The sequence below is a fragment of the Hemicordylus capensis genome, chromosome 2, assembly GCF_027244095.1.
Source record: "Hemicordylus capensis ecotype Gifberg chromosome 2, rHemCap1.1.pri, whole genome shotgun sequence".
Classification (NCBI taxonomy): domain Eukaryota; kingdom Metazoa; phylum Chordata; class Lepidosauria; order Squamata; family Cordylidae; genus Hemicordylus; species Hemicordylus capensis.
The window spans coordinates 229,659,442-229,684,959 of record NC_069658.1 but is presented as its reverse complement, the minus strand read 5'-3'; the positions used below and the strand labels follow the sequence as shown (position 1 = coordinate 229,684,959).

Below are 25,518 nucleotides of genomic sequence, written 5' to 3'. Positions count from 1 at the left end.
ACATGTTAAGTTGTGTGTTGAAAGGTTTCTGCTACTGCATATTTGCATAACTATATCTGTTTTGTATTCTTACATTCTTGTGAATTTGGTTGCTGTTTGTGCCTTCAGGAACCCACGTGTTAAAAATACTGTGTTTGTCACACTGTGTGTGTGTAGGTAGGGGAATGATGTTTAACTTGGCGGTTGGCGGGGGGCCTCCAAAGACCTTAAGGTCCAGACTCCAAAATTACCTAAGGGCACCTCTGACCAGTAGGGAAATGTCGTCTGATTGCGGTGAGGGGACGAGAGAGTGAGTGAGTATTTCTCCCGTGTAAACGGCATGCTCTGCTGTCCATACACTCTTGTATCCTCTTGCAGGGCCAGGCATGAAGAGGGAGAGTTTCCCTTTTGTTTTCAGGGAGGAAGGCCAACTTAACGGTTAATCTGAGAGAGTCCACATTCCTAGAGGGACACTGAAAGCAAGACTGTGAATGGGCTCCCTCACTTCCGGCCTCCCCTCTCCCCGCCTCGCGGAGCCTTCTCCACGCGGTAAGGAGCAGCCCCTTTAGTTTACAAGGGAATCGGGTGAGTGCAAGTGGCTGATGGAGTCTAGGGAGGGAGGCGATGCAAGGGAGGAAAGCGATGCAAGGGAGGAAAGCGGAGAGCTGTCTTGGGAGCAGGGCGGGTTGTAGAGCTTTTGGCGCCCTGGGCGAAGCATGCGCCCTATAGACTCTGAAATGAAGACAATTCGCTGTGTTAATTTGGAACCTGCTTTTATGCAGAACTTATTTTGCTTTTTCAAAGAATTTGGAAACTGCGAAGAAAAAACCTCCTTTCTTTGGTTTTCAAGCTAAAAAGCACTACAGTATGTCCTTCCCATTGCAATTCAACATTCGGGGGGAAACGAAGACTTTAAAACTAACTTACATTACCAAAAAAGCTTGCAATACCGAGAAAGTAGCCTTTGGGGTTTCTGAATGGGTCTCACACAGCACCTTTATTATATATTACACCAGTAGCAATTGCTGCTACTCCATGCCACAGGAACGGTCTGGCTTTGTCCTCAGTTGGGTTTAGATTAGCACTGCATTGCTCAAGGGGATAGGCAGCTGAAGTCTGCAACTTAAGAGAGCCAGCATGGTGTAATGTTTAGACTAGTGTTGGACTAGAACTGGGGAGACTTAAGTACTGGCTGCCCAATACGTTTGCAGGTAAAATACAGAGCGCTGGTTATTACCTTTAAAGCCCTGAACGGCTTAGGTCTAGGTTACCTGAGAGAGCGCCTTCCAGTGTTCTCTCTAAGGCGTGCACATGTGTTTTTTCTCACACGTTTTTTTTTAATGTCCACTCAGTTAATTTGAGATCCTGCTCAGGTTGAATCAGGAAGGCTCCATTCTGAACACACGTGTGCACATACTGTCTTGATAATTTTTTTTTTAAAGTTAGTCCCCTGCTAACTGAGCAGAGGCACCTTTTAAAAGTGGCGATTCTCTTTATTTAGCAGGGGGAGGCATGCTACAACTTGTATAAAATATGCATTACTACAGAGTAGCACCAAAAAAAATGAAGACAAAAAGCTATTAGTCTCAGCTAATTGGGCAGGAGAACCTAACACCACCATCAGCCATTTTCCTTTGAAAGTTGGGTAGCCCCCAAAGCTGTTCAGAATAAAGTTGCTTTTGCCTTGTGCCCTAAAGCTAAGAAATGCAGAACAGAACTCCCAAGGACAGAAATTTCTTCATTCTGGTGCCACTCCTGAGAAGGCCCTGCCCCAGGCTGTACAGGATCATGAAGTTGTGTCCCCAAAGTAGTTCTTCGTGTAGGGTTGAGATGGTGTCCCTCAATGTAAACTGTTGCCTAAGCCTCTCCACATTCCCTCTCTGGGATTTTCTGTGCTTCCAGGTGAGGGACTGGCAGCAGAGGTAGCTGCTGACCTCTCTGAGGCAGAGAAGGCTCCGTTGGACACTAGAGAAAAGCCACCCTTCAGGCGGAGGGTGCAGGAGGGCGATCGAAGTGCCATTTCGCTGGGTAAGGACTGACGGCGTGTGTTTCAACTTGATCTTTCTTTCTCTACTGTGTATGAGGTCTGTGGGCTGATATAGTGTTCCTCTTTAGCGGGAGGTATTTGTCTTTGCACCGTTTAGAAGTCAGTTTCGTTTCAGCACTTTAGGACTTTCTAGATCTAAATCAGCACTCTGAATTACACCCCAAACTGTTTTCACAGAAGCAAGCAAAATGAAAATGTGCGAACAAGTATTTTCCAGCTTGCTTTGTGTGACCTTAACAGAATGATTAAGTGCTGAAAGCAACATGTAGACATCTTAAGGCTTTTCAACTTCCTTTCAGTAAAGGATTGAAAGTCCCTCCTCCTCAGAGAGACCTTTTAGTGTTTTCACCTGCTGCCTGTATTCCTTGTATCTTCAGCTTGGTTTTAATGGTTTAATTTGTTTTAAAGAACAATATGTTGTTTGTCTAGAGGTGGGTTCTGTGGATTCTGACTGTACAGTGCCAGTATGTTTCAAGCCGGACTGTTCTAAGTTGTAGAAGCCATGTCACAGCCTGGTCAGCGACTCTAGATTGGTCTTTAACTGCTGGCAGCCTACCTCAAAGGAGTGGCGTGCTCCTAAAGTGGGATTCAAGCAATCTCTTATTTGAGAGGAGGTCCCAGGAAACTGTAATTAACCTCCCAGTCCATCAAAGAGAGAAGGCGATACCTGGGGTGTGCGGGTCCCGGGCCCTTTAGGGGTTTACTGGTAAGAAGTGAACCACCTTGAACTGGGCCAGGCAGCTAACAGGAGCCAACAAGTTCCCACCTTCCTTGTCATCTTCATAGGCAGCGGAATGTCCCTGGTGCCTCACTCCAGGCCTTCTCCTCTTTCTGGTAGAGGGGATGCAGTTGCTGTGCCATCACTGAATCAGGTGAGAGGAGAATGAGTGAAGGAGATGGACAGAGGACAGCAGTGGGTGCTTCTGCCCTTTCCATCTCCCGGAGTCTGAAGAAATCTGCTTCTGCCAAAGCTGACCACGGGGAAGGCTTTGAATGCCGCTGAGGAGTCTCTGGGTCTTTCTTATTATTATTCCAGGGTCCAGTGACCTTGGAGGAGGTGTCTGTGTACTTCACGGAGGAGGAGTGGACTCTGCTGGGCCCTGCCCAAGGGGTTCTGCCCAAGGAAGTCATGGAGGAGATCTCGGAGCATCTGGTGTCTCTGGGTAAAGCTCCCTCCTTGTCCTTGTCCGCTAGATCAGGGATCCTCAACCTTGGGCCCCCAGATGGTGTTGGACTTCAACTCCCATAATCCCCAGCCCCAGTAGCCTTTGGTTGGGGATCATGGGAGTTGGTCCAACAACATCTGGGGGCCCAAGGTTGAGGATCCCTGCGCTAGATACAGAAAGTAAGCTTTGGGCTAATCTAAATCCTGAAGTGAGAAGAGTCGTCTTCACTTGAGAGACTTTGTGGGACACTGTGCTGGAGCTGAATAGGGACATTTGCTCTGCCCCTGCTCAATACAAGATTGCGACCACTGGATGAGGAGCTCTTTGCCCAGTTAGCTGAGATCCCTTCCCTGTGCTGAGGCCAAGCATGGAGCTCCCAGCTCCTCTTCCTGACCTCACCTTCCTTTTGGTGTGCTGGCCAAGTGGCATTTGCATTCTGTTACCAGACTGATCCTTCTAGTCCCAGGCAGTAACCACTGCTCTCCTCTCTCATCCCTGGGCAGAAGTTAGAACATCTTTCCATGTTGTCTTTTCAGTTCATGGGGCTGAAGGGAGAGGAGAATTCAGACAGGTTTGAATGGATTTCCTAAATATTTGTTATTGCCAAAAATGCCTGAAGTATCTCTTTTCTGTCTATCTATCTATCATATTTGTAAAGGTAAAATAAAGTGTGCATCGAGTCGGTGTCGACTCCTGGAGCCCACAGAGCCCTGTGGTTGTCTTTGGTAGAATACAGGAGGGGTTTGCCATTGCCATCTTCAGCGCAATATGAGAGGATACCTTTCAGCATCTTCCTATATCGCCGCTGCCCGATATAGGTGTTTCCCAAAGTCTGGGGAACATACCTGAGGGTGAAATGCCTTGGAGAGAAGCTGAACAGAAGAGGAATCCACTGCTTCCAAGGGGGCAGACTTGTATGAAATTCCAGTCCAACAGGAATTTCACAGAAGAAAGGAATAAGATCTCCCTACGTGCAAAAATCTCAAATGTCAAATCAAACCTTAGCACAGACCCAAGAAACCACACAGGGGTGACACCATATAAATGTTTGGAGTGTGGAAAGAGCTTCAGTAACAGAGCATGTTTTACTGCCCATCAGGTAATCCACATAGGGGAGAAACCATTTAAATGCTCAGTGTGTGGAAAGAGTTTTAATCGGAGTGCACATCTTGCTCAGCATCAAAGAATCCACACAGGGGAGAAACCATATCGGTGCTCAGTGTGTGGAAAAGACTTCACAAACACCTCAAACCGGAATTCCCATCAGAGGGTCCACTCAGGGGGAACATCATTTAAATGTCCAATGTGTGGAAAGGGCTTCAGCCAGAGCACGAGCCTTAATTCTCATCAGAGAATCTACAGAGGAGAGAGACCATATACGTGCACAGTTTGTGGAAAGAGCTTCAGCTAGAGCTCAAGACTTTCCTACCATCAAAGAATCCACAGTGGAGTGAAACCATATCAATGCTCAGTATGTGGAAAGAGCTTTGACAGCAGCACAAGCCTTATTTACCATCAAAGAAACCACACGGGAAAAGCCATACCCATGCTCAGTGTGTGGAAAGAGCTTCAGGAACACTTCAAACCTTAATTCTCATAAAATAATCCACACGGGAGAAAACATATACATGTTCACCTTGTGGAAAGAGCTTCAGCCACAAGATTAACCTAACCCGACATCAAAGAAGCCACCTGTGTCATCAAAGAAGCCACTTTGAGCATTATAAATGCTCAGTGTGTGGAAAGAGCTTCACTTGGAGCTCATGCCTGACTTCCCATAAAAGAATCCATACAGGGGAGAAACAATATCAGTGCTCAGTGTGTGGAAAGGGCTTCAGGGTGTCTTCATCTCTTACTCTCCATAAAAGAATGCACAAAGGCAAGAAGCCATTTAAATGTTCAGTTTGTGTAAAGGGCTTTAATCGAAATGCACATCTTACTCAGCACCAAAGAATCCATACGGGGGAGAAACCGTATCAGTGCTCTGTGTGTGGAAAAAGCTTCTCTAACACCTCAAGCTTCACATCAAAGAATCTACTCGGGGTAAACACCATGTATGTCTGTATGAAGAATATTTATATACCGCTTTTCAACAAAAGTGCTCAAAGCGGTTTACATAGATATAAATAAATAAATAAATAAATAAATGTTTCCCTGTCCCCAAAGGATTGACAATCTGAAAAAGAAACATAAGATAGGCAACAGCCACTGGAGGGATGTTGTGCTGGGGATGGATAGGGCCATTTGCTCTCTCCCTGCTAAATAAAGAGAATCACCACTTTAAAAAAGGTGCCTCTTTGCTCAGTTAGCAGGGGCTTTAAGTGCTTAAGCCTTTCCTACCATCAAAGAATCCACAGTGAAACCATATTGATGCTCAGCATGTGAGAAGAACTTTGACAGCAGCACAAGCCTTATTTACTATCAAAGAAACCACACGGGGGAAACCATATTCATGCTCGGCGTGTGGAAAAAGATTTAGAACACCTTTGCACCTTACTGTCCATAAAGGAATCCACACAGGTGAGAAGCCATTAAAATTTTTGTAGTGTGGAAACAACTTCAGGACGATCTCACACATTACACAATATTAGATAATCCACACAGGAGAAACCACTTCAGTGCTCAGTGTGTGGAAAGAGCTTCTGCCAGAGCTCAGAGCTTAGACAACATCAAAGAATCCACAGAGGGGAGAAACCATATTGACATTTGCACTGTTGAAAGGGCTTCAGCCAGAGCACAAACCTAACTCAATATCAAAGGAGGTTCTTGGGGGAGAAACCCTATGTACACTTGGAAAAGGCTTCAGCAGGAGCTCAAGTTTTACTGACCGTCAGAGAATCCACCAAGGGCAGAAACTGCATAAATACTCAGGATGTGGAAAGACCTTGGGGTGGATCACAGAGGTTCATATTCAATGAGTCACATGCAGAAAACATCAGCTAAATGATTTGACTGCAGCTCTGGATTTGACTGGGTATCTGAAATATATTGGATACTGAGGAAATTTGCAGTTGCCATCTCGGAATCACTGTCTATAAACTATGAGAATTTCTGGAGAACAGCTTATGTGCTGGAAGACTGGAGACAAGGAAATGTGGTCCATAGTTTCTGAAAGGGATGGGGATGAGAGGAGGAAATGGGAAACTACAAACCTGTCTGCTTGATGTCATGGTTTAAATAAAGGCCAGTAACGTAAGAGAGCCCTTAAGACTGATTTATTTAGGCTGGTCTTTCAGGGTTTTAAAACTGTGTTAACTGTTTTTAGTCTACTTTCCAGTAGGATTATGAGATCACCTGGCATTGTGTGTGTGTGTGTCCGCGTGTCCCCCACATCAACCTTGCAACGCGTGGACCAATATGAATCAAATCGGGTACAGTTGTTGGAACACATAGGGACACCTCAACGGTGTAGTTTGTGATGATGTCACCCTCCCCGATCAAAGATGGCGGACACGTAAACATTTGAGGCACAAGCGGACTAACTTGTGAACCACCTAACCGATTTGAATCAGATTTGCTACAGATGTAGGGACACATAGGGATGCCCAAATGGCGTGGTGTGTGATGATGTTATCCACTCTAATTCAAGATGGCAGCCGCGTGAACATCTGAGGCACAAGCAGCTAATATGTGGACTGCCTAACCTATTGGAACCAATTGGGTACAGTTACAGTGAGTGACACACACGTACACCTCAATGGCAGTTTGTGATGATGTCATCCACGCCAATTCAAAACAGCGGGCACATAAACCTTTGAGGCACAAGTGGGCCAACTTGTGAACCGCCTAACTGATTTGAACCAAACTTGCTACAGCTGTAGGGACACATAGGGACACCTCAACGGTGAAGAATGTGACAATGTCATCCACCTCAGTTCAAGTTAGTGGACACACAAACTTTTGAAGCACAAGTGCACTAACATGTGGCCGGTCTAACCTATTTGAACCAAAGTTGCTACAGCTGAATGGACACATAGGGATGTCCCAATGGTGACATTTGTGATCATGTCACCCACCCCGATCCAAGATGGCAGATACATAAACCTTTGAGGCATAATTGCACTCTCTTGAGGACTGTCTAACCAATTTAAACCAGATTTGGAACAGCTTGTTTAAACTGTTTGAATTGTTTAGATTTTATGGTTTTAAGTTTGATTTTTAAATGATAATATTTCGTTTTGGTTTTGTAAACTGCCTAGAGCTGTTGGATGAGAGGTATAGAAATGTAGTAATAATAAATAAATAATAAATACCTGGCTAAGTCCTAGAACAGATTATTAGGCAGCCTGTTTGTGAGCAGTTAGAGAAGAACTTGGTGATCAGCAGACGTCCGCATGGATTTGTCAAGAACGAGCCATGCTGGACAAACCTTGTCTCCTTATGAGTTTGTTTATTTATTCAATTTATATACCACTTTTCATTAGAACAATCTCAAAGCGGTTTACAGTATAATTAAAACAATGCATAATATTGCCAGCGTGGTGTAGTGGTTAGAGTGCTGGACTAGGACCGGGGAGACACGAGTTCAAATCCACATTCAGCCATGAAACTAGCTGGGTGACTCTGGGCCAGTCACTTCTCTCTCAGCCTAACCTACTTCACAGGGTTGTTGTGAAAGAGAAACTCAAGTATGTAGTACACCGCTCTGGGCTCCTGAGCGGGATATAAATGTAATAATAAAATAATAATAATACAAAAGTACAGATAATATAGATATAAAAGTATCTCTATTTTAAAAATTAATAACAATACATAAAACACAAAGCAGCAGCAGTAAAAACAATACTTTCATTTAAAAGCCTAGTTCTTGACTTTCCCCCTGAAAACTGTCACGGAGACTGAGGGGAGGATGCCAGCCAGGAGAGCATTCTAAAGCCTGAGGGCAATGACTGAGAAGGCCCTGTCCTGTGCGCTCAACAGAAAACAGAGCCCACTGCCTTGTCTCTCTGCACATTCTGCCCTACGGACCACGAGGGGTATTAGGAGTCGAGAGAGTGAGGAAGGGTCTTCCTCTCCATCTCCCCTCTCCTTGCCTCTCCCTCTGCTCTGGCCACCTCTGATTGCTGGTGATGAGGGTCTCTCGCTTCCTCCTGCTCCTTGCTCCGCTGCCTTCTCCATGAGACATGTCGCTTCTCTCACTCCCTCTCTCCTCTGCACTATGAGGACAGAAAGCTCAGGGAAACCGGCTTTCCTACCAAGGTATGTGACTTCCCCAAGAAACCTGACTTGCTTTTGAAGATGCTCTTTACTGGGCTTGCTCTTCTCACACACATTTGCTCTGCTATAATTGGGGTGAACTGTTATGGCCAGCACTCGCCTTTCGGTGGGTGTCCGGGCTGAGATTGGGAAAAGAGCCATTTTGAACGTAGGGAAGGCCAACGGGGAAATGCTTGACTAACAAGCAGAAGGTTGCCGGTTTGAATCCCCGCTGCTACGGTTAAGTATTCCTATACGGACTGCTTGGGATCAGAACCAGAAGTGTTCCCATTTTGGATTTTTCCAGATTTTGGAATATTTGCATAATGATATATCTTGGGCATGGGATCCAAGTCTAAACACAAAAGGTTATTGTATTTTATTTTTTAAGGTTTTATTTAAAGTATTTAGATAAACATAAACGCTTCCTCTTTTTATTATCACTGTTACCCATAGGGGTATCAGCAAGCCTTTTTGAAATTTTCGACATTACCCTGTACTGTACCTTTACAAAACAGAGCAGGCACCAACAGATCGCCAAAAGAGACGCCAACAGAGCAGGTGCCAAACTGAGCATGCACTCTTTGCTCTCTCTTGCAAGGCAGGGATGGAGCAGCCCCTTTGCTGCCTCCTGCTAGGAGAAGGCCAGTTTAAGGGTTAACCTGAGGGATAGGGGTGAGTCCGAACCGGTCCGGCGGCCATTATAAAGAATGGCCGAACTGCCGGACCGGTTTGGCTCTTGCTGGTCCGGGTCCGGGTGGGGGGTATTGCTTTAAGGGCGGGAGGGCTTGCTTACCCCTCCCGTCTCTTTGCCCCCTCCAGCGCCCGTATTTAACAGACAAACGGGGCGCTGGAAACCTGCCGCCCCTGCCGCCGCCCCCCCCCCGCCGCGAGCAGATTTACCCTTCAAAACTGCCAATACCCCTGCCGTCGCCCGCCAGCCCTCCCTCCCTCCGAGCTGCCCGCCCGCCCGAGGACTCACCCAATGCTTTAGAAAAAACGAGAGGAGCTACCGGACGGAGCTCCTCTCGTTACGAAGGCCTGCTGCATACTGAAGGCGCTTTGCGCGCGCGCACATGCGTGCGCCACAAAGCACGCCAATCGCCGGAGGCCCGGTCTACCTGCCCGGAAAAGGCCGGGTAGACCGGGCCTCCGATCGCCGGAGGCCCGGTCTACCTGCCGGGCCGGGTAGACCGGGCCTCCGGCGATCGGTGTGCTTTGCGGCACGCGCGTGCGCGCAAAGCGCCTTCAGTATGCAGCAGGCCTTCGTAACGAGAGGAGCTCCGTCCGGTAGCTCCTCTCGTTTTTTCTAAAGCATTGGGTGAGTCCTCGGGCGGGCGGGCGGGCAGCTGGGAGGGAGGGAGGGAGGGCTGGCGGGCGATGGCAGGGGTATTGGCAGTTTTGAAGGGTAAATCTGCTTGCGGCGGGCGGGGGCGGCTGGTTTCCAGCGCCCCGTTTGTCTGTTAAATACGGGCGCTGGAGGGGGCAAAGAGGGGGGAGGGGTAAGCAAGCCCTCCCCGCCCTTAAAGAAAGTCCCCCCTTCGGTGCCGGTCCGGACTGCTCCGGACCGTACACATCCCTACTGAGGGAGTCCAGGTTCCTAGAAAGGCGACTGGGAAGAAACATTCTGCATGGAGGGCCTTCCCTTCCGGCCCCTCCCCTGAGAAAGGAGCCTTTGTGTTTTTTCCTTCCTGCGGGAGCTGCAGCGCTCCCTTGAAGAAGAGCTCAGTGATTGCCAGGCGGGAGGTGATGGAAGGGAGGAAAGCAGGCAGTGGGCTTGGGACGATGGAACCAGGGGAGAAATGTCCTGTGTGGGCAATGAGGGGGATGAGATGTGGGCAGCCTTCTGAAATAAGTAGGTTTTGACTGCATGTTTAAAAGCAGCAAAAATTGGGAATCTGCAAGCAAGTCAGCTGAGGCGTTTTGGGTTTTTTCGTTTTTGTTACGACATGGTGTCCGGATTTTGGAGCATTTCGGATGTCTGGATAAGGGATTCTCAACCTGTACTATATCGGGCAGCAGCGATATAGGAAGATGCTGAAAGGCATCATCTCAGACTGTGCGGGAGGAGGCAATGGTCAACCTCGCCTATATAATACCAAAGGAAACCACAGGGCTCTGTGGGTGCCAGGAATAGTGTGTCCTCTCATTTTTTTCAGTTCACAGAACTAGGAGTTAGCTGTAACATTTTTGTATTATTTGTCCTTTCCCTCTCAACACTTAAACCCCAGTTCTGGCTATTTGTCAATCAAGTCATTCCAAATATTGGTGCTTAAGTGCTCTGAGGAGCGATTTCTTTCCCCCAGGCCTGCCACCTGCATGTTCTTCTCTAGGCAGCCAAGGGTGGGGGAGACTGGAGGAGATGGATTCCCAAGGGGTGATCCAAGTCGCCCTCCTTGTGTCCTGGAAAGGGGAGAGCTTTGTGGATGTGGTGGCTGGAAACGGGAAAAGAGGGGGGTGGCTTTAAGGAGCTGAGGTTTGCACTCTGCTCCCCAGGAGGCTCCACTGTGTGGGGAAGCCCAGAGGAAGAGGAGGAAGTGGGGGGGGGGAGTTATCAGGAACAGACCAAAGGGAAGGATCCTGCATTGAAGGCTTTGTTCTGTGTCCCTGATGGGGAGACCACCTGCCTCCCCCACTCTGCCTTTCAAGGTTATCTTGGACTCTTAGCATTTGTCTCCTTCTCATACAGGGAGAAGATCCATGAGGTGGAATCTGGGAATCAAACACTTTCATTCCTCAACAAGGAAATCCTTTGATTGTTAATATTGTTGGAGGCTGCCTTGAAGCACGTATGAAAGATGGGGAAGGAAGACCCAGCTAGCTGCCAAGCAGGAGAAGGCCTTGAGGCCAGACAAGTGAGGAGCTCTGGGGAGTTCTGGGAAAGGGCCAAGCAGAAGATGCTGGTTGAAGACATCAGGAGCTCAGAGGCCCAGCACCTGCGCTTCAGGCAGTTCTGCTACCAGCAGGCCGAGGGGCCCCGCGAGGTTTGCAGCCGACTCCACAGCCTTTGCCATCAGTGGCTGAAGCCAGGGAGACTCACAAAAGGTCAGATTGTGGACCTGGTGACCCTGGAGCAGTTCTTGAGCATCCTGCCCCCAGAGCTGGAGAGCTGGATCAGAGAGTGTGGAGCAGAGACCAGTTCCCAGGCAGTGGCCCTGGCAGAAGGTTTCCTCCTGAGCCAGGCGGAGGAGGACAAGAGGCAGGAAAAGCAGCAGGTGAGAGAGCAGTTTATCTTGGGAGCTGCAAAGGCCTCGGAATGTGAGCCAGGAGATCCTCAAAGAAGCCAGATGTGGCATCAAAAAGCAACTTGGGAATCACTCATGGAGATGATCCACCTACAGCGGTCCCTCTACTTACGAAATTAATCCGTTCCGAATGCACATTTGTAAGTCGAAAAATTCGTAAGTCGAAAAGTGGTTTCCCATAGGAATGCATTGGGAACGGATTAATGCGTTCCGGAGCCTAGAAAAAAGACCCAGACCCCCAGTAAGGCTTGCAAACTGCACAGGAACATTTCTTTTCAAGAATAAACAGGCAGTAAACAGGCAGGCAAGTCAAGGAAACCGCATGTAAAATTTGTAAGTCAAGGAAACCCCATCTAAAAATTTGTAAGTCGAGGAAACCCCATCTAAAAATTTGTAAGTCGAAAAAACCGCATCTAAAACCGGATCTAAAACTGCCGTTTGTAACTCGAAAAATACTTATGTTGAGTAGTTTGTAAGTCGAGGGACCACTGTACTTTAATTCCTTCTTGGGTTAGGGGCCTTCTATCTTGGGCACGTGGCAGAGCATCTGATTGCATGCAGGACGCCCCCGGTTCAATCTCTGGCATCTCCATGCAGGGCTGGGATAAGCTCCTGCCTGAAACCTTGGAGAAGAAGTTGCTGCCAGTCAGTGTAGCCAATACTGAGCTAGATTTAGGAACGGCGGTATATAAATGTACTGCTTATTTGTTGGATTTATATACCGCTTTTAATTAAGATGATCTCAATATGGTTCACAATATAATTAAAACAATACATAAAATACAAAAGTACAGAAAATTTAAAAATTAAATCTCTATTTAAAAATGCAATTAATATATATATAAAACACAAAGCAGCAGCAGCAACAAAGCAATACTTTCATTCAGAAGCCTGGGTGAAGAGCCACATATTTACTTTTTCCATAAAAAGTGTCAAAGAGATAGGCGTGGATGTCGGCCGGGAGAAGAAGTCTCTGCCAGTCAGTGTAGCCAATACTGAGCTAGATTTAACAAAGGCATTATATCAATGGACATGCATACATACTTTGACCAGGGATCTGGCTCGGTATGAGGCAGTTTCCTCTGGGACCTTCCTGCCCCGTTCCCTTTCTAATGCCTTTCTTCCTGCTCCCTGTTGGGAATCTCTCCTTCTGCCTGTCTCAGGTGCAAGGACTGTTGTCGGAAGCGGCCCCTGACTTCCCTGAGGCCGAGAAGGCTCCATCAGGCACCAGGCAGAGGCCTCTGTCCAAGGAGATCCCCAGGCAGGAGGGCAGCAGTGGGGACACCTTGCTGGGTAAGGAGGTATGGGGCGGTTGCCCCCTTATTCCGCCCCCCCTCTCAGATACCCCCCTGAAGGAATGAGGCCTTTACCTCCCCTTTGTGCTTTCCTGATGTTTGTATTATACATGTGATTGCTTCCTCCTTCTGTTCTGTATTAAGAAGCTGTGCAGGGGTCAAAAGTTCACAGTCGCTGTTCTACCCTTTGGTCTGAAAGGGATGTTTAAATTTTGGAGGGAAGAGAGGGTTTGATTTGACTGGCTGTAATTTAAAAACTGGAGGGAACTTGAGTTTATTTGGATTGGTTTGTTTAGCAAGGTTGGAGGGGGGAAAGAGAATAAAAGGAGGCTTGCCTGCAGCAGAAAGATAGTTAAAGCCCGAGGAAGAGTTTAAAGGCAGGAGTCTCTTCCAGCCCTACCTTCTGCCTGGGATTGAACCTGGGGCCTTTTGCAGAAAGCACTCAGTGCCCCACTGAGCCATGACCCCATTTCCTAAGGGGAATATCTTACAGCAGAGAGGGCTCCCATGTATTCACCCATCCAAATTCAAGTTAAAATGAATGTTGCTTAGCAAAGGGGACAATTCATGCTTACTACTGCAAGACTAGCTCTCCATCCCAATTTATCTTTACTGGGAGAAATAATCCTGATTTGGCATTTCCCTAACACGTCCCCCATTCCTTTTAAAATATCTTGCCCATTTCCCTGTCTGATAGATTTGACAGAAGGAGAGCAGAGGAAATCCTTGCCTTGCTTGTATGTTCACCTGAGTCTTTGGGGGGTGGGGATGAATTCAGACCCTTTCCTCCAGCCTCTGACACAGTTTAAACAGACAATATATTGTGTTACGACAGTCATCAACCTGATGTGTCCCAAACTGCATTTTGAATTCTGCACAAAGCCAACATGAGAATTTTTTAACTCTAGGCTTGATTCTCTCTCTCTCTTTTATTCTCATACATCCTCCCGTCACTTTTGTGTCCTTGGCAGGTGCTGGAATGACACTGCTAATGCATTCTCAGCCCTCTCTTCTGCCTGGTGGGATGGAAAATGCTTCAAGACCACGGAAGAAGGTAGGGGAGGGCTTGTTGGGAATGGAGAATGTGGGGCAGACAGACAAGCCCTATTCCTTGGACACCCCTCTGGGGCTGCAAGTGGCCCTCTTTCCTTTGGCTTCTGTCCAAGCTGCTGACTAGAAAGCCTTGAATCTTGTGAAGGTTGGAATGTGGCTAACCAGACAGGGAGATGCCTTTGAAACGTTGCCTTCCAAGTATGGAGCAGGCAGGGAAGTGTGCCTCTTCCATCTTATGAGAGCATCTTTTCCAGGGGTGGTTGCTGGTATCTCCACTGTGTGGTTTTAGTTGCACCCCCTTTGTGACAGGACACCATTGCCCCCCCCGCCTTATTTTTCTATTAAAACAATAATAATAGCTATTTTTGTTAAAAAGCGGGTCTATAAAAATAATTGATGATCCTGCAGGGAACATTCCCTGCCCTTCTCACAGCACCTTTCCTGAACGACTCTTGTGGATTCTGCTTCAAGGAAGGAACCATCAGGGATATGATAGAGGCATCCCACTCCAGGGCTGGTAGCTCCTCTGCTATCAGGAAGAATTCAGGTCTTGGACAAGGAGGACATCGGTCTGAGGAAGAGGGAAATGTTCCTTTAGAAGGGACCCCTTCCGTGGATGATGAGCCCATATCCTCTCGCATGGGGGATACTCCTCTGGGGTGTGGGGGCCTCTTTGTAGTGGGTGATTTGATCATTAGAGGTATAGAGAGAGATGGGTTTGTGACCCGCGTGTTGACTGCACGGTGACTTGCCTGCCTGGTGCGAAGGTTGCGGACATCACGCGGCATCTGGACAGGCTCCTAGGCAGTGCTGGGGAGGAGACAGCTGTCGTGGTGCACGTTGGCACCAACGAAGTGGGGAAATGCAGTCGGGAGGTCCTCGAAGCCAAATTTAGGCTGATAAGTAGTGTTTTGAAGTCCAGGACCCCCAAGGTAGCATTCTCAGAAATGCTACCTGTTCCACGCGCAGGTACAGTGAGACAGGCAGAGCTGAGGGGTTTCAATGCGTGGATGAGACGTTGGTGCCGGGAGGAGGGGTTTAGATTAGTTAGGCACTGGGACACATCTTGGGGCAAGCAAGGCCTGAACAAAAGGGACGGGCTGCACTTGAACCAAGATGGGAGCAGACTGCTGGCACTTAAAATCAAAAAGGTTGCAGAGCAGCTTTTAAAATGACACCTGGGGAACAGGTGAGAGTAGCAAATGTAACACCGATTTTCAAAAAAGGAGCCGGGGCGATCCGGGAAATTACAGGCTGGTTAGCCTAACGTCCGTTCCAGGCAAATTGATGGAAAGTATCCTCAAGGATAAAATTGTAAAGCACCTAGAAGAACAGGCCCTGCTGGGAGTGAGCCAGCATGGCTTCCGCAAAGGTAAATCTTGCCTCACCAACCTTTTGGACTTCTTTGAGGGTGTCAACGAATGTGTTGATCAAGGTGATCCAGTTGACATAGTGTACCTGGACTTCCAAAAAGCTTTTGACAGAGTTCCTCATCAAAGACTCCTGAGGAAACTTAGCAGTCATGGGATAAGGGGACAAGTCCATGTGTGGATTGCTAACTGGTTGAAAGACAGGAAACAGAGGGTAGGTATAAATGGAGAGTTTTCACAATGGAGGGAAGTCAGAAGTGGGGTCCCCCAGGGATCTGTACTGGGACCAGTGCTTTTTAATTTATTCATCAATGATCTAGATGCAGGGGTAAGTAGTGAGGTGGCCAGATTTGCAGATGATAAGGGTAGTGAAATACAAAACGGATTGTGAGCAGCTCCAAAAGGATCTCTCCAAACTGGGGGAGTGGGCGACAAAATGGCAAATGCAGTTCAAAGTTAGCAAGTGTAAAGTGGGACGAAAACCCCCAACTTCAAGTATATGCTGATGGGATCCGAGCTGTCGGTGACTGACCAGGAGAGGGATCTTGGTGTCATGGTGGACAGCTTGTTGAAAGTGTCAACTCAATGTGCGGCAGCTGTGAAAAAGGCAAATTTAATGCTAGGGATCATTAGGAAGGGGATTGAAAATAAAACGGCTAATATTATAATGCCCTTATTCAAAACTATGGTGCGACCACACTTGGAGTACTACGTACAATTCTGGACACCACATCTTAAAAAGGACATTGTAGAACTGGAAAAGGTGCAGAAGAGGGCAACCAAGATGATCAGGGGCCTAGAGCACCTTTCTTATGAGGCTAGGATACAACACCTGGGGCTTTTTAGTTTAGAAAAAAAGACGACTGCGGGGAGACATGATAGAGGTCTATAAAATCATGCATGGTGTGGAGAAAGTGGAGAGAGAGAAATTCTTTTCCCTCTCAGAGAACACTAGAACCAGGGGTCACTCCATGAAATTGATTGCCAGGAGGTCTGGGACCAACAAATGGAAGTACTTTTTCACACAACGCGTGATCCACTTGTGGAACTCTCTGCCACAGGACGTGGTGACAGCCAACAACCTGGATGGCTTTAAGAGGGGTTTGGATAACTTCATGGAGGAGAGGTCCATCAATGGCTACTAGTCAGAGGGCTGTGGGCCACCTCCGGTCTCAAAGGCAGGATGGCTCTGAGAACCAGTTGCAGGGGAGTTATGGCAGGAGAGAAGGCATGCCCTCTGCTCCTGCCTGTGGCTTCCAGCAGCATCTGGTGGGCCACTGTGCGAAACAGGATGCTGGACTAGATGGGCCTTGGGCCTGATCCAGCAGGGCTGTTCTTATGTTCTTATGCCTTCTGCGAGGGTGAACATGTTTCCTTCCTCTCTTCCAGGGCCAGGTGAGCTTTGAGGAGGTGGCTGTGCTTTTCACGGAAGAGGAGTGGGCTCTGCTGGATCTGGACCAGAGAACCCTGTACAGGGAAGTCATGGAGGAGAATAGGAGGAATGTGGCCTCTCTGGGTAAGACTCCTTGAAAGGGAAGAGTAAAAAGCCTGGTTCAGACATGATGTTGTACAGCGGTCTGTACACTCATACATGTGTTTGTGTGAATGACTGGACCTGCATTCATGTTAAAAGTGAACCTTTTTATGGGCCCCTCAATTGCATAGTATAGATAGGAAGGGTACTGATGTACCTGTGTTGAACACACCATGTGAATGACTTTGTGTGAATGGAGATTTAGCGAGAGAGAGATCGAGCTGGTCTGCTTAGTTGGTAAGGGTGCGGTACAGATATTGCCAAGGCATTGGGTTAGTGGTATCCTTGTTTGTGTCGAACTAGGAGCTGGAAGATTCGCTCTCAAATGCCCCTCAGCAATGAAGCTCCTTGGGTGACTCTCAACCAGTGATCTCTCAGCCTCACCTACCTCATAGGGTTGTTGTGAGGGTAGAAAGGGTGGAATATAATGCAATAAATAAAACTCAACCCTAAGGATGCTCTGTCGGACAACCCCGAAGATATGGCACTGCCTTATGTGGAGTTAGACCCTTCATCCATCTCAATCAGTAGGCTCTGCACTGACTGGCAGCAGCTCTTCAGAGTTTGGAAGAGGGTTTTCCCAGTCCTACCTGGAGATGCTGCCAGAGACTCAAATGGGGCCTTGTGCATTTGAAGCAGATGCTCGGCCACTGAGCTCAGGAGACTGGCAATCTGGAGGGAGAGAGATTTCAGCCTTCCAGAGCATCTTGGGAGAGGGAGATCCAGCATCTGTGCAAAGACTGGTCCTGCAGAAGGTTCCTCCTCTCAGCTACGTAATGGGACTCTCGCCAGGACAGGAGATTGCCAGCTAAGCCCTGTGAGTTTCCTGCAACCCATCCCATCCCCCCTCCACCTTTTTTGTAAAGGCAAGTTTTTATGCAATTATTTTTCAATATACAGTTGTTTTTCTCTTCTATGAAGACCCTATGTAATGCTACCAAACCTCACCTATAGTCCAGACTAGACACGGATACTCTTCTGGTTCTGACGGGGTGTTTGTTTCAAGAAAACAGGCTGTAATTGAGATCAAACAAGTTCCCAGCAGCTTTGCCACCCTTTCTTGAAAGAATCTCATCTTTCAGACAAAATAATCAAGAGGGAGCTTCTGTGTTCCTAGATTCTGGGAAAGCATTTGATCAAGTTGATCCACTACACTTGTTTCAGACATTATAAGCATTTGGACTTGCAGGGAATTTCACTAATTTGATGAAGCTTATTTATGAAAAAACATTTAGTTGGATCCTGGCAATGGTATACTGTCAAATGAATTTCATTTGGAAAGAGGAATAAGTCAAGGTTGCTCATGTTGGAGAAAATTTACCCCTAGAGGTTCTTTAGTAAGCAGGGGCCACACCATCTTGTCAAAGCTTTATTGATCACGACATGCCGGCCTATCAGTCATGAAGTGAGATAGTCCCAATTATGTGCGGATACCAAATATATAAGCAGAAGTCTTATTTATTATGCAAATAATAGGATCCAAATAATAGGATGGTAGCAAGACTACCATCTTGCTGGGCACCCCTCAGGGTGAGAGTCCGGGGTTCTTGCCTGACTGCCCCCTTCTCCTTTTGCCACCCCACCCTCCCACGATTCCATCTGCCTCCCTCACCCCTGGACTGGTGGAGATGTTGTGGTGCCTTGCAGGACCGAGGCCAAGCCCAAGGTGACTTGTCAGTTTTCCACCCTGGTTCCACCAGCTGGGCCTTTGGCCCAGGACTTATAAAGAAGGAAGCTGCCAGTGGTGGTGGGGCCACCACCGAAGGGGAGACACCAAAGGTGGTAGCCTCTTTGGGGGAGCCACTTTGGGGGAGTAACAAGGGCGAGGGAATATACGTACTGTGCTCTTACCAAGTAAGCAATCCAGCTCGATCTCTCTCTCACTAGATCTCCATTCCCACAAAGTCATTCACATGGTGTGTTGAACACAGATTGGGGATTCTGTTGGTGTACTGATCACCCCGCTGCTCAACTGACTCCCTAACTGAGCTGTCCGAGCTGGTCACGGAGTTGGTGTTGGAGCATCCCAGGCTTTTGGTCCTGGGGGACTTCAATATCCACTTTGGGGCTGGCTTGTCTGGTGTGGAGGAATGAGGAGTCTAATTTCTATGCCTTCCGTTTCTAATCAGCTCCCGGATGTGCTCTGCTGTGATGCCCTCAGTGGGTTCTTTGTGAATAAAATCTCCTGTATTCGGGCTGACTTGGATTCCACATTTTCTGCAGGGTCTATGGAGGAAGTGTCCAGCAATCCTTCTTGCAGTGTTAGGTTGGATCAATTTCAATCTGTGATTCCTGAGGAAGTGGACAAGCTGCTTGGAGCGGTGCATTCCACCACTTGTTCTCTGTACCCTTGCCCAACTTGGCTGTTTCCATCTAGCAGGGAGATTATTCGAGGAGGCCTGGTGAATATCATAAATGCATCGCTGAGGGAGGGTAAGGCGCCTCCATGCTTGAAGGAGGCAATAATTAGACGTATTTTTAAGAAGCCTTCCCTTGATCCCTCGGCGATGGATAGTTATAGGCCAATCTCTAATCTCCCTTGGTTGGGCAAGGTGATCGAGAGGGTGGTGGCTGACCAGCTTAGGCGGTTTTGGTGGATACTGATTTCAAACTGGCTTTAGAGCGGGCTATGGGGTTGAGTCAGCCTTGGTTGGCCTGAAGTATGACCTATACCGGGGATTCGACAGAGGGAGTGTGACTGTTTTATGATATTTGTGAACCTAATAGCTATCCACCCAGAGCTATTCTGTAAGGGCGGTCTAGAAATCGAACAAATAAATAATAAATAAATAAAATAAAAGATGCACTAATCCCAATGGTTCCACACACCTCCAGCAATCAATCACGGACCGACAAAAAGATACATTCTTTTCCCCTTCTGCACATGACCCGCCCTGCAGCACAATAAGGCCATTGTGTACCATCGGTAAGTGCAGCATCCCCCCCAGAAACCAATATGGAGTCATTTTTTCCACAACACCCATTCTCTGTTGTTGTTTGCATTAGTGATGGAACTTCTTGCTAAATCTATCATAGATGAGATGATTTTAGGAGTAAAATTAGGAAATCAGGTATAAAATTGTACACAGATGATATGGACTTAACTTTGTCTACTAGGAGAAACACTTTCCCTTTGTTCTTTAAAATGTTAATGTATTTTAGATCTGTCTGGCTATAAAATCATCAATTGCAATCAGGATGATGAAATACACATTTCAGCAAAGGTATCACAAAGCCATTATGGTGTAGTGGTTAAAATGCTGAGCTGAGCTGAAGAGGCCTGAGTTGAAATCCCTGTTCAACCACAAAACTCCCTAGGCCACTCTGGGCCGATCACTTCTATCTCAGCCTAATTGATCTCACAGGTGTTGTATAGCCATGTACATCACTCTGGGCTGTACGGATGAAGTGTGGAATACAAGTCCCCAATGATTGGTCCACGAGAATATGGACAAGGTGTTTAGTCAAGTTCGGCCAACCAGGTGCATGCTTGACCCTTGTCCTTCATGGCTTATTAACTCTAGTAGGGAGGAAATTTTTAGCTGGGTCCAGCAGGTCTAATTGTCTCATTGAGAGAAGGAGAGGTGTCTCGGCTCCATTGAAGGAAGCTATTATTCAACCACTCCTAAGAAACCCAGTCTGGACCCAGAGGATGTAAACAACTATAGGCCTGTGGCCAATATTCCCTTCCTGGACAAGGTGCTTGAGCACATAGTAGCTGACCAGCTCCAGAAACTCAGGCCCGGCTTTGGAACAGAAGAGGCTTTGGCTACCCTGTGCTCGGGGAGGAGTAAAGGTAAAGTGTGCTGTCGAGTCAGTGTCGACTTCTGCCACCCACAGAGCCCTGTGGTTTTTCTTTGGTAAAATACAGGAGGAGTTTACCATTGCCATCTCCCATGCAGTATGAGATGATGCCTTTCAGCATCTTCCTATTGCACTGCTGCCTGATATCGGTGTTTCACCAGCAGGGATTCAAATCAGCAACCTCTGGCTTGCTAGTCAAGTCATTTCCCTGCTGCGCCATGCAACACTATTAATTCTTTAGGATCTCCCAGTAGCTGGCATCGTTTTGGAAAGTCTGGCCGAAACTCAATCCAGACAAGGCAGAAGTACAGTAGGTTGGTGGTTCCTCTGCCCCAGTGAATGATGTTCAGCCTGTTCTAGGTGGGGTTGCACTCCCCCTGCAGGACCAGGTTTGCAGCTTGGGGGTGCTCACCGATCCAGCTTTGTCACTAAAGACTCAAGTGGCCTCCGTGGCTTGGAGCACCTTTTATCAGCTTCGGCTGATATGCGAACTGCCATCCTGCCTGGATAGAGATAGCTTGGCCACAGTTACTCATGCTCTGGTAAAACCTCTCGCTTGAATTACTGCAATGCATTGTACATCTGGCTGCCTTTGCAAACAGCCCAGAAACTGCAGCTGGTACAAAATGAGGCTGCAAGATTATTAAAAGGGACTGGATGTTTTGAGCACATGATGCCAGTGCCTCGTGAGTTGCATTGGCACCCAGTCCACTGCTGGGCCAAATTCAAACCTGTCAAGCCCTAAATGGCTTGGGGCTGGGTTACCTGAGGGAGCACCTTGCCCCTTATGTCCCCACCTGAGCCATAAGATCTTCTTCTAAGGCCCTGCTCCAGGTGCCACTGCCAAAGGCGGTGAGGGGCATGACTCATAAGGGGGAGGGCCTTTTTGGTGGTTGCACCCCATTTATGGAATGCTATTGCTACTACTACGAATATTTACGCTCTCCAAACCAAAGTTCTCAAAGCGGTTTACACAGAAAAATAGAAATTACGTAGAAAAGCTGGTCCGCTGTCCCCAAAGTGCTCACAATCTAAAGGAAATATAAGGCAGATACCAGCAACAGCCACTGGAGGGATGCTGTGCTGGGCTTGGGTAGGATAGCCTCCCCAGTGAGGTTCGCCTGGGTTCATCACTTTGTTCTTTTAGACACCAAGTAAGGACCCTTTTGTTCACCCAGGCATTTCAAATTCTTGTTTTCAGATGAGATTTCATTTTATTTGTAACTCATTTTAAAATGAGGTTCTTAACTGCTTTGTATTGTATTTTGTATTTTCTTCCTTCTTTTTTTGTCTGTTATGATTTAATTTGTTTTTTATTGTATGTTTTAATCCTATTCTGTCAACCACCAAAAGAACAATTTGTTATGGGGGAGCTAACAAATCAAGATCTTCTCTGTTTATTTATATTATTATTATTTATTTACACAGTCAGACAGGTGTTATTGACTGGTTTGTTTTATCCATACATCGAGTCCTTCCCAAGGACCTGGGATGGCTGCATTGTTTCATTGGTGTTTAATAGTTTCGCGTTATTGACCATTTGAAGTGCATCTTCTTCACTGTCCTTTAGATATTCTTCAAGGCCTCTTTTCTCCTCCTCTACTGTTTGATGGATTTGCAGCATTCCTCTTCCACCTGAGCTGCAAGGGAGGTATAGCCTATCTACATTGCTGCGGGGGTGGAGAGCATGATTGATGGTCAATATTTTCCTGGTCTTACAATCTAGCGTCTCTAGCTCTGCCTGGGTCCAGTATATTATTGCTGCAGTGTACCTGATTTATTATTATTATTTTATTAATTGTAACAAATAAGTAAACAAGAAGAAAGCTGGGCTCTGCTGATTTGGCAATGTTTCATATATACAAAAATAATGAAGGTTTTTTAATGGTCTGTTTGATTATATTTGCTGGGGTTCACCTGATAAAAACCAGAGTCACACCAAACAAGGTGGCTTCAGAACCACTGTTGAAATACCCCAAGATAACTAGCCTGGGGAACTTCAATACTGCCCTTTGGCTACCTCAGCCCAGGGAGGGAGGGAGGCAGTAAGTCACCAGGTGTGCAAGGTATGCAATTATGAAGTACAGACATGGCAAACAGAGATTTCCCAGCGGGTTACCCAGTGAACAAGGTGAAAACCTGATTGTGACCCCCACCCTCCCATTCACCCATTGATCCTGTGTTGCGGCTGCTTGAGACTCTGGAGGATAACAGCTAGGCCTCTGCCTGCCACATCCACCCATGTCTTGGTAACGCAGAACAGTCTGGCTTTCTTCTTTTTGCCTCAAAAGGACACATTAAGTGGGGATTGATAAGTGATTGGAGGCTCGATTTCCATACTAGGCTCGGACCAATCTCTCTCTTTATTCCAGCAGATGACAGTGGGGAGAGGAATACGGAGAGAATTTACAATGGAGGATTGTTGGATGATGTCAGCAGTAAAAATAGAGGGAAACAGAGAATGAACACTGAAGCAAAAGAGAAGAACAGGAATGGATCTTCTGTTTCTCATCATGGAAAAATTCATGACACAAATGTTCAACTTTGGTGGGAAATGCACAAAGGAGAGAAACCATATAAATGCTTGAAGTGTAGAAAGAGCTTCATTGAGAGCAGAACACTTACTGTACATCAAAGAACTCATACTAGAAAGAAACAGTATAAATGCTTGGAGTATTGGAAGAGCTTCATTTGGAGCAAAAACCATACTAGCCATCAAAGGACCCATACTGGAGAGAAACCATATACCTGTTTAGAGTGTCGAAAGAGTTTCAGCCAAAGTGGAAACCTCATTTCCCATCAGAGAACCCATACAAGGGAGAAAACCTATAAATGCTTGGAGTGTGGAAAGAGCTTCTATGAGAGCAGACATCTTACTAGGCATCAAAGAACCCATACTGGAGAGAAGCCATATAAATGCTTGGAGTGTGGAAAGAGCTTCAGTGACAGTGGAAATCTTACTAGGCATAAAAGAACCCATACTGGAGAGAAGCCATATAAATGCTTGGAGTGTGGAAAGAGCTTCAGAAGGAATGACGATCTTACTAGCCATCAAAGAACCCATACTGGAGAGAAACCATCTAAATGCTTTAAGTGTGGAAAGAACTTTAGCGACATTGGAAATCTTACTAGCCATCAAAGAAACTATATTGGAGAGAAACCATATAAATGCTTGGAGTGTGGAAAGAGCTTCAGTCAGATTGGACATCTTAATAGTCATCAAAGAACCCATACTGGAGAGAATCCATATAAATGCTTGGACTGTGGAAAGAGCTTCAGTCGTAGCGGAAGTCTTACTATCCATCAAAGAACCCATACTGGAGAGAAACCATATACATGCTTGGACTGTGGAAAGAGCTTCAGTACTAGTGGAAACCTTACTAACCATCATAGAACCCATACTGGAGAGAAGCCGTATAAATGCTTGGAGTGTGGAAAGAGCTTCAGTCGGATCGGACAACTTACTAGGCATCAAAGATCCCATACAGGAGAGAAACCATATAAATGCTTTAAGTGTGGAAAGAGCTTTAGTGACATCGAAAATCTTACTAGCCATCAAAGAAACCATACTGGAGAGAAACCATATAAATGCTTGGAGTGTGGAAAAAGCTTCAGTCAGATTGGACATCTTAATAATCATCAAAGAACCCATACTGGAGAGAATCCATATAAATGCTTTATGTGTGGAAAGAGCTTCAGTCGTAGCGGAAGTCTTACTATCCATCAAAGAACCCATACTGGAGAGAAACCATATAAATGCTTGGACTGTGGAAAGAGCTTCAGTACTAGTGGAAACCTTACTAGCCATCAAAGAACCCATACTGGACAGAAGCCGTATAAATGCTTGGAGTGTGGAAAGAGCTTCAGTCGGAGCGGACATCTTACTAGGCATCAAAGAACCCATACTGGAGAGAAACCATATCAATGCTTGGAGTGTGGAAAGAGCTTAAGTCAGAGCGGAATACTTATTAACCATCAGGATGCTTGAGGTATAACTGTTGAATAGGGATTATCCTTGGCATATTATTAAGAGAGCGCGACAACGTGCAGACAGTATCCAGAGAAGACATTTATTTCAGATTAAAGAAAAGTCTACACAATGCAGGATCACATGGGGACCGAATTATTCTTCATTAATTATTAATATTTAAATAGTGGTTCTCAAATATTGGCCATTGGTTAACATTATTCCAGGTTGTGAGGAACCACCGTTGATTGGCTTTAGAAAAAGTCTCTTTAATTATTTGATTCACTCTGATATGCCACAGGATAAGTCCGCTATGTCAAGGGCCATTTTAAATGTGGTACCTGCGCAGTGTGTAAATTTTCTTTGCCCACAGGGGCGTAGCTATAATTGGGCGAAAGGGTTCAAAGAACCCAAGCCGTGCCCAATCAGGAGCCGCCATTCACGGCCCTGACACGCCCCTCTCGTCTGACGTCAGGCGGCTCCTGATTGGGCACGGCTTGGGTTCTTTGACCCCGTTTGCCCAATTATAGCTACGCCCCGGTGGGCAACGAAAATTTACACACAACAGGAAAAACAAAAAAGGAACCGTGCAAAATGTAGAGAAAGAGGGGCCATTAAAAAGTTGCCAGTACTTGCAAAAACACAAATTGTGCTACATCTAAAGAGCTAAGGATCTATATGGAGGAGATAAAGCACATATATCTCTTTTGTCTATAACTGAAGATGCTATATTAATAGTTTAGAATGAGTAGATAATAACAATAATCTTGCAGATAGTATCTGCACATACATGTGACAAAGATATTATCTCAATAAATTGGACAAAAGTCATTGTTAAAGGTAAATACCAATTCAAACCCAA

General features: G+C 46.6%; 1 protein-coding gene across 4 annotated transcripts in view; it reads left to right on the top strand.

Moving 5' to 3' along the window:
- The first annotated feature begins 467 nt into the window (after positions 1-467).
- Positions 468-25,518, top strand: part of LOC128341628 (zinc finger protein 420-like) — a 28,524-nt gene continuing 3,473 nt past the window's right edge. Inside the window, exons 1-7 of one of the 4 annotated variants that reach the window (XM_053287988.1) lie at positions 468-528; positions 1,882-2,007; positions 11,078-11,603; positions 12,797-12,926; positions 13,900-13,982; positions 16,741-16,867; positions 23,062-25,022. In XM_053287988.1, coding sequence (XP_053143963.1) covers positions 11,187-11,603; positions 12,797-12,926; positions 13,900-13,982; positions 16,741-16,867; positions 23,062-24,677 — 2,373 coding nt within the window. In that variant the 5' untranslated portion in view covers positions 468-528; positions 1,882-2,007; positions 11,078-11,186 and the 3' untranslated portion in view covers positions 24,678-25,022. The other 3 variants (XM_053287989.1, XM_053287990.1, XM_053287991.1) reach the window with 3 other exon arrangements.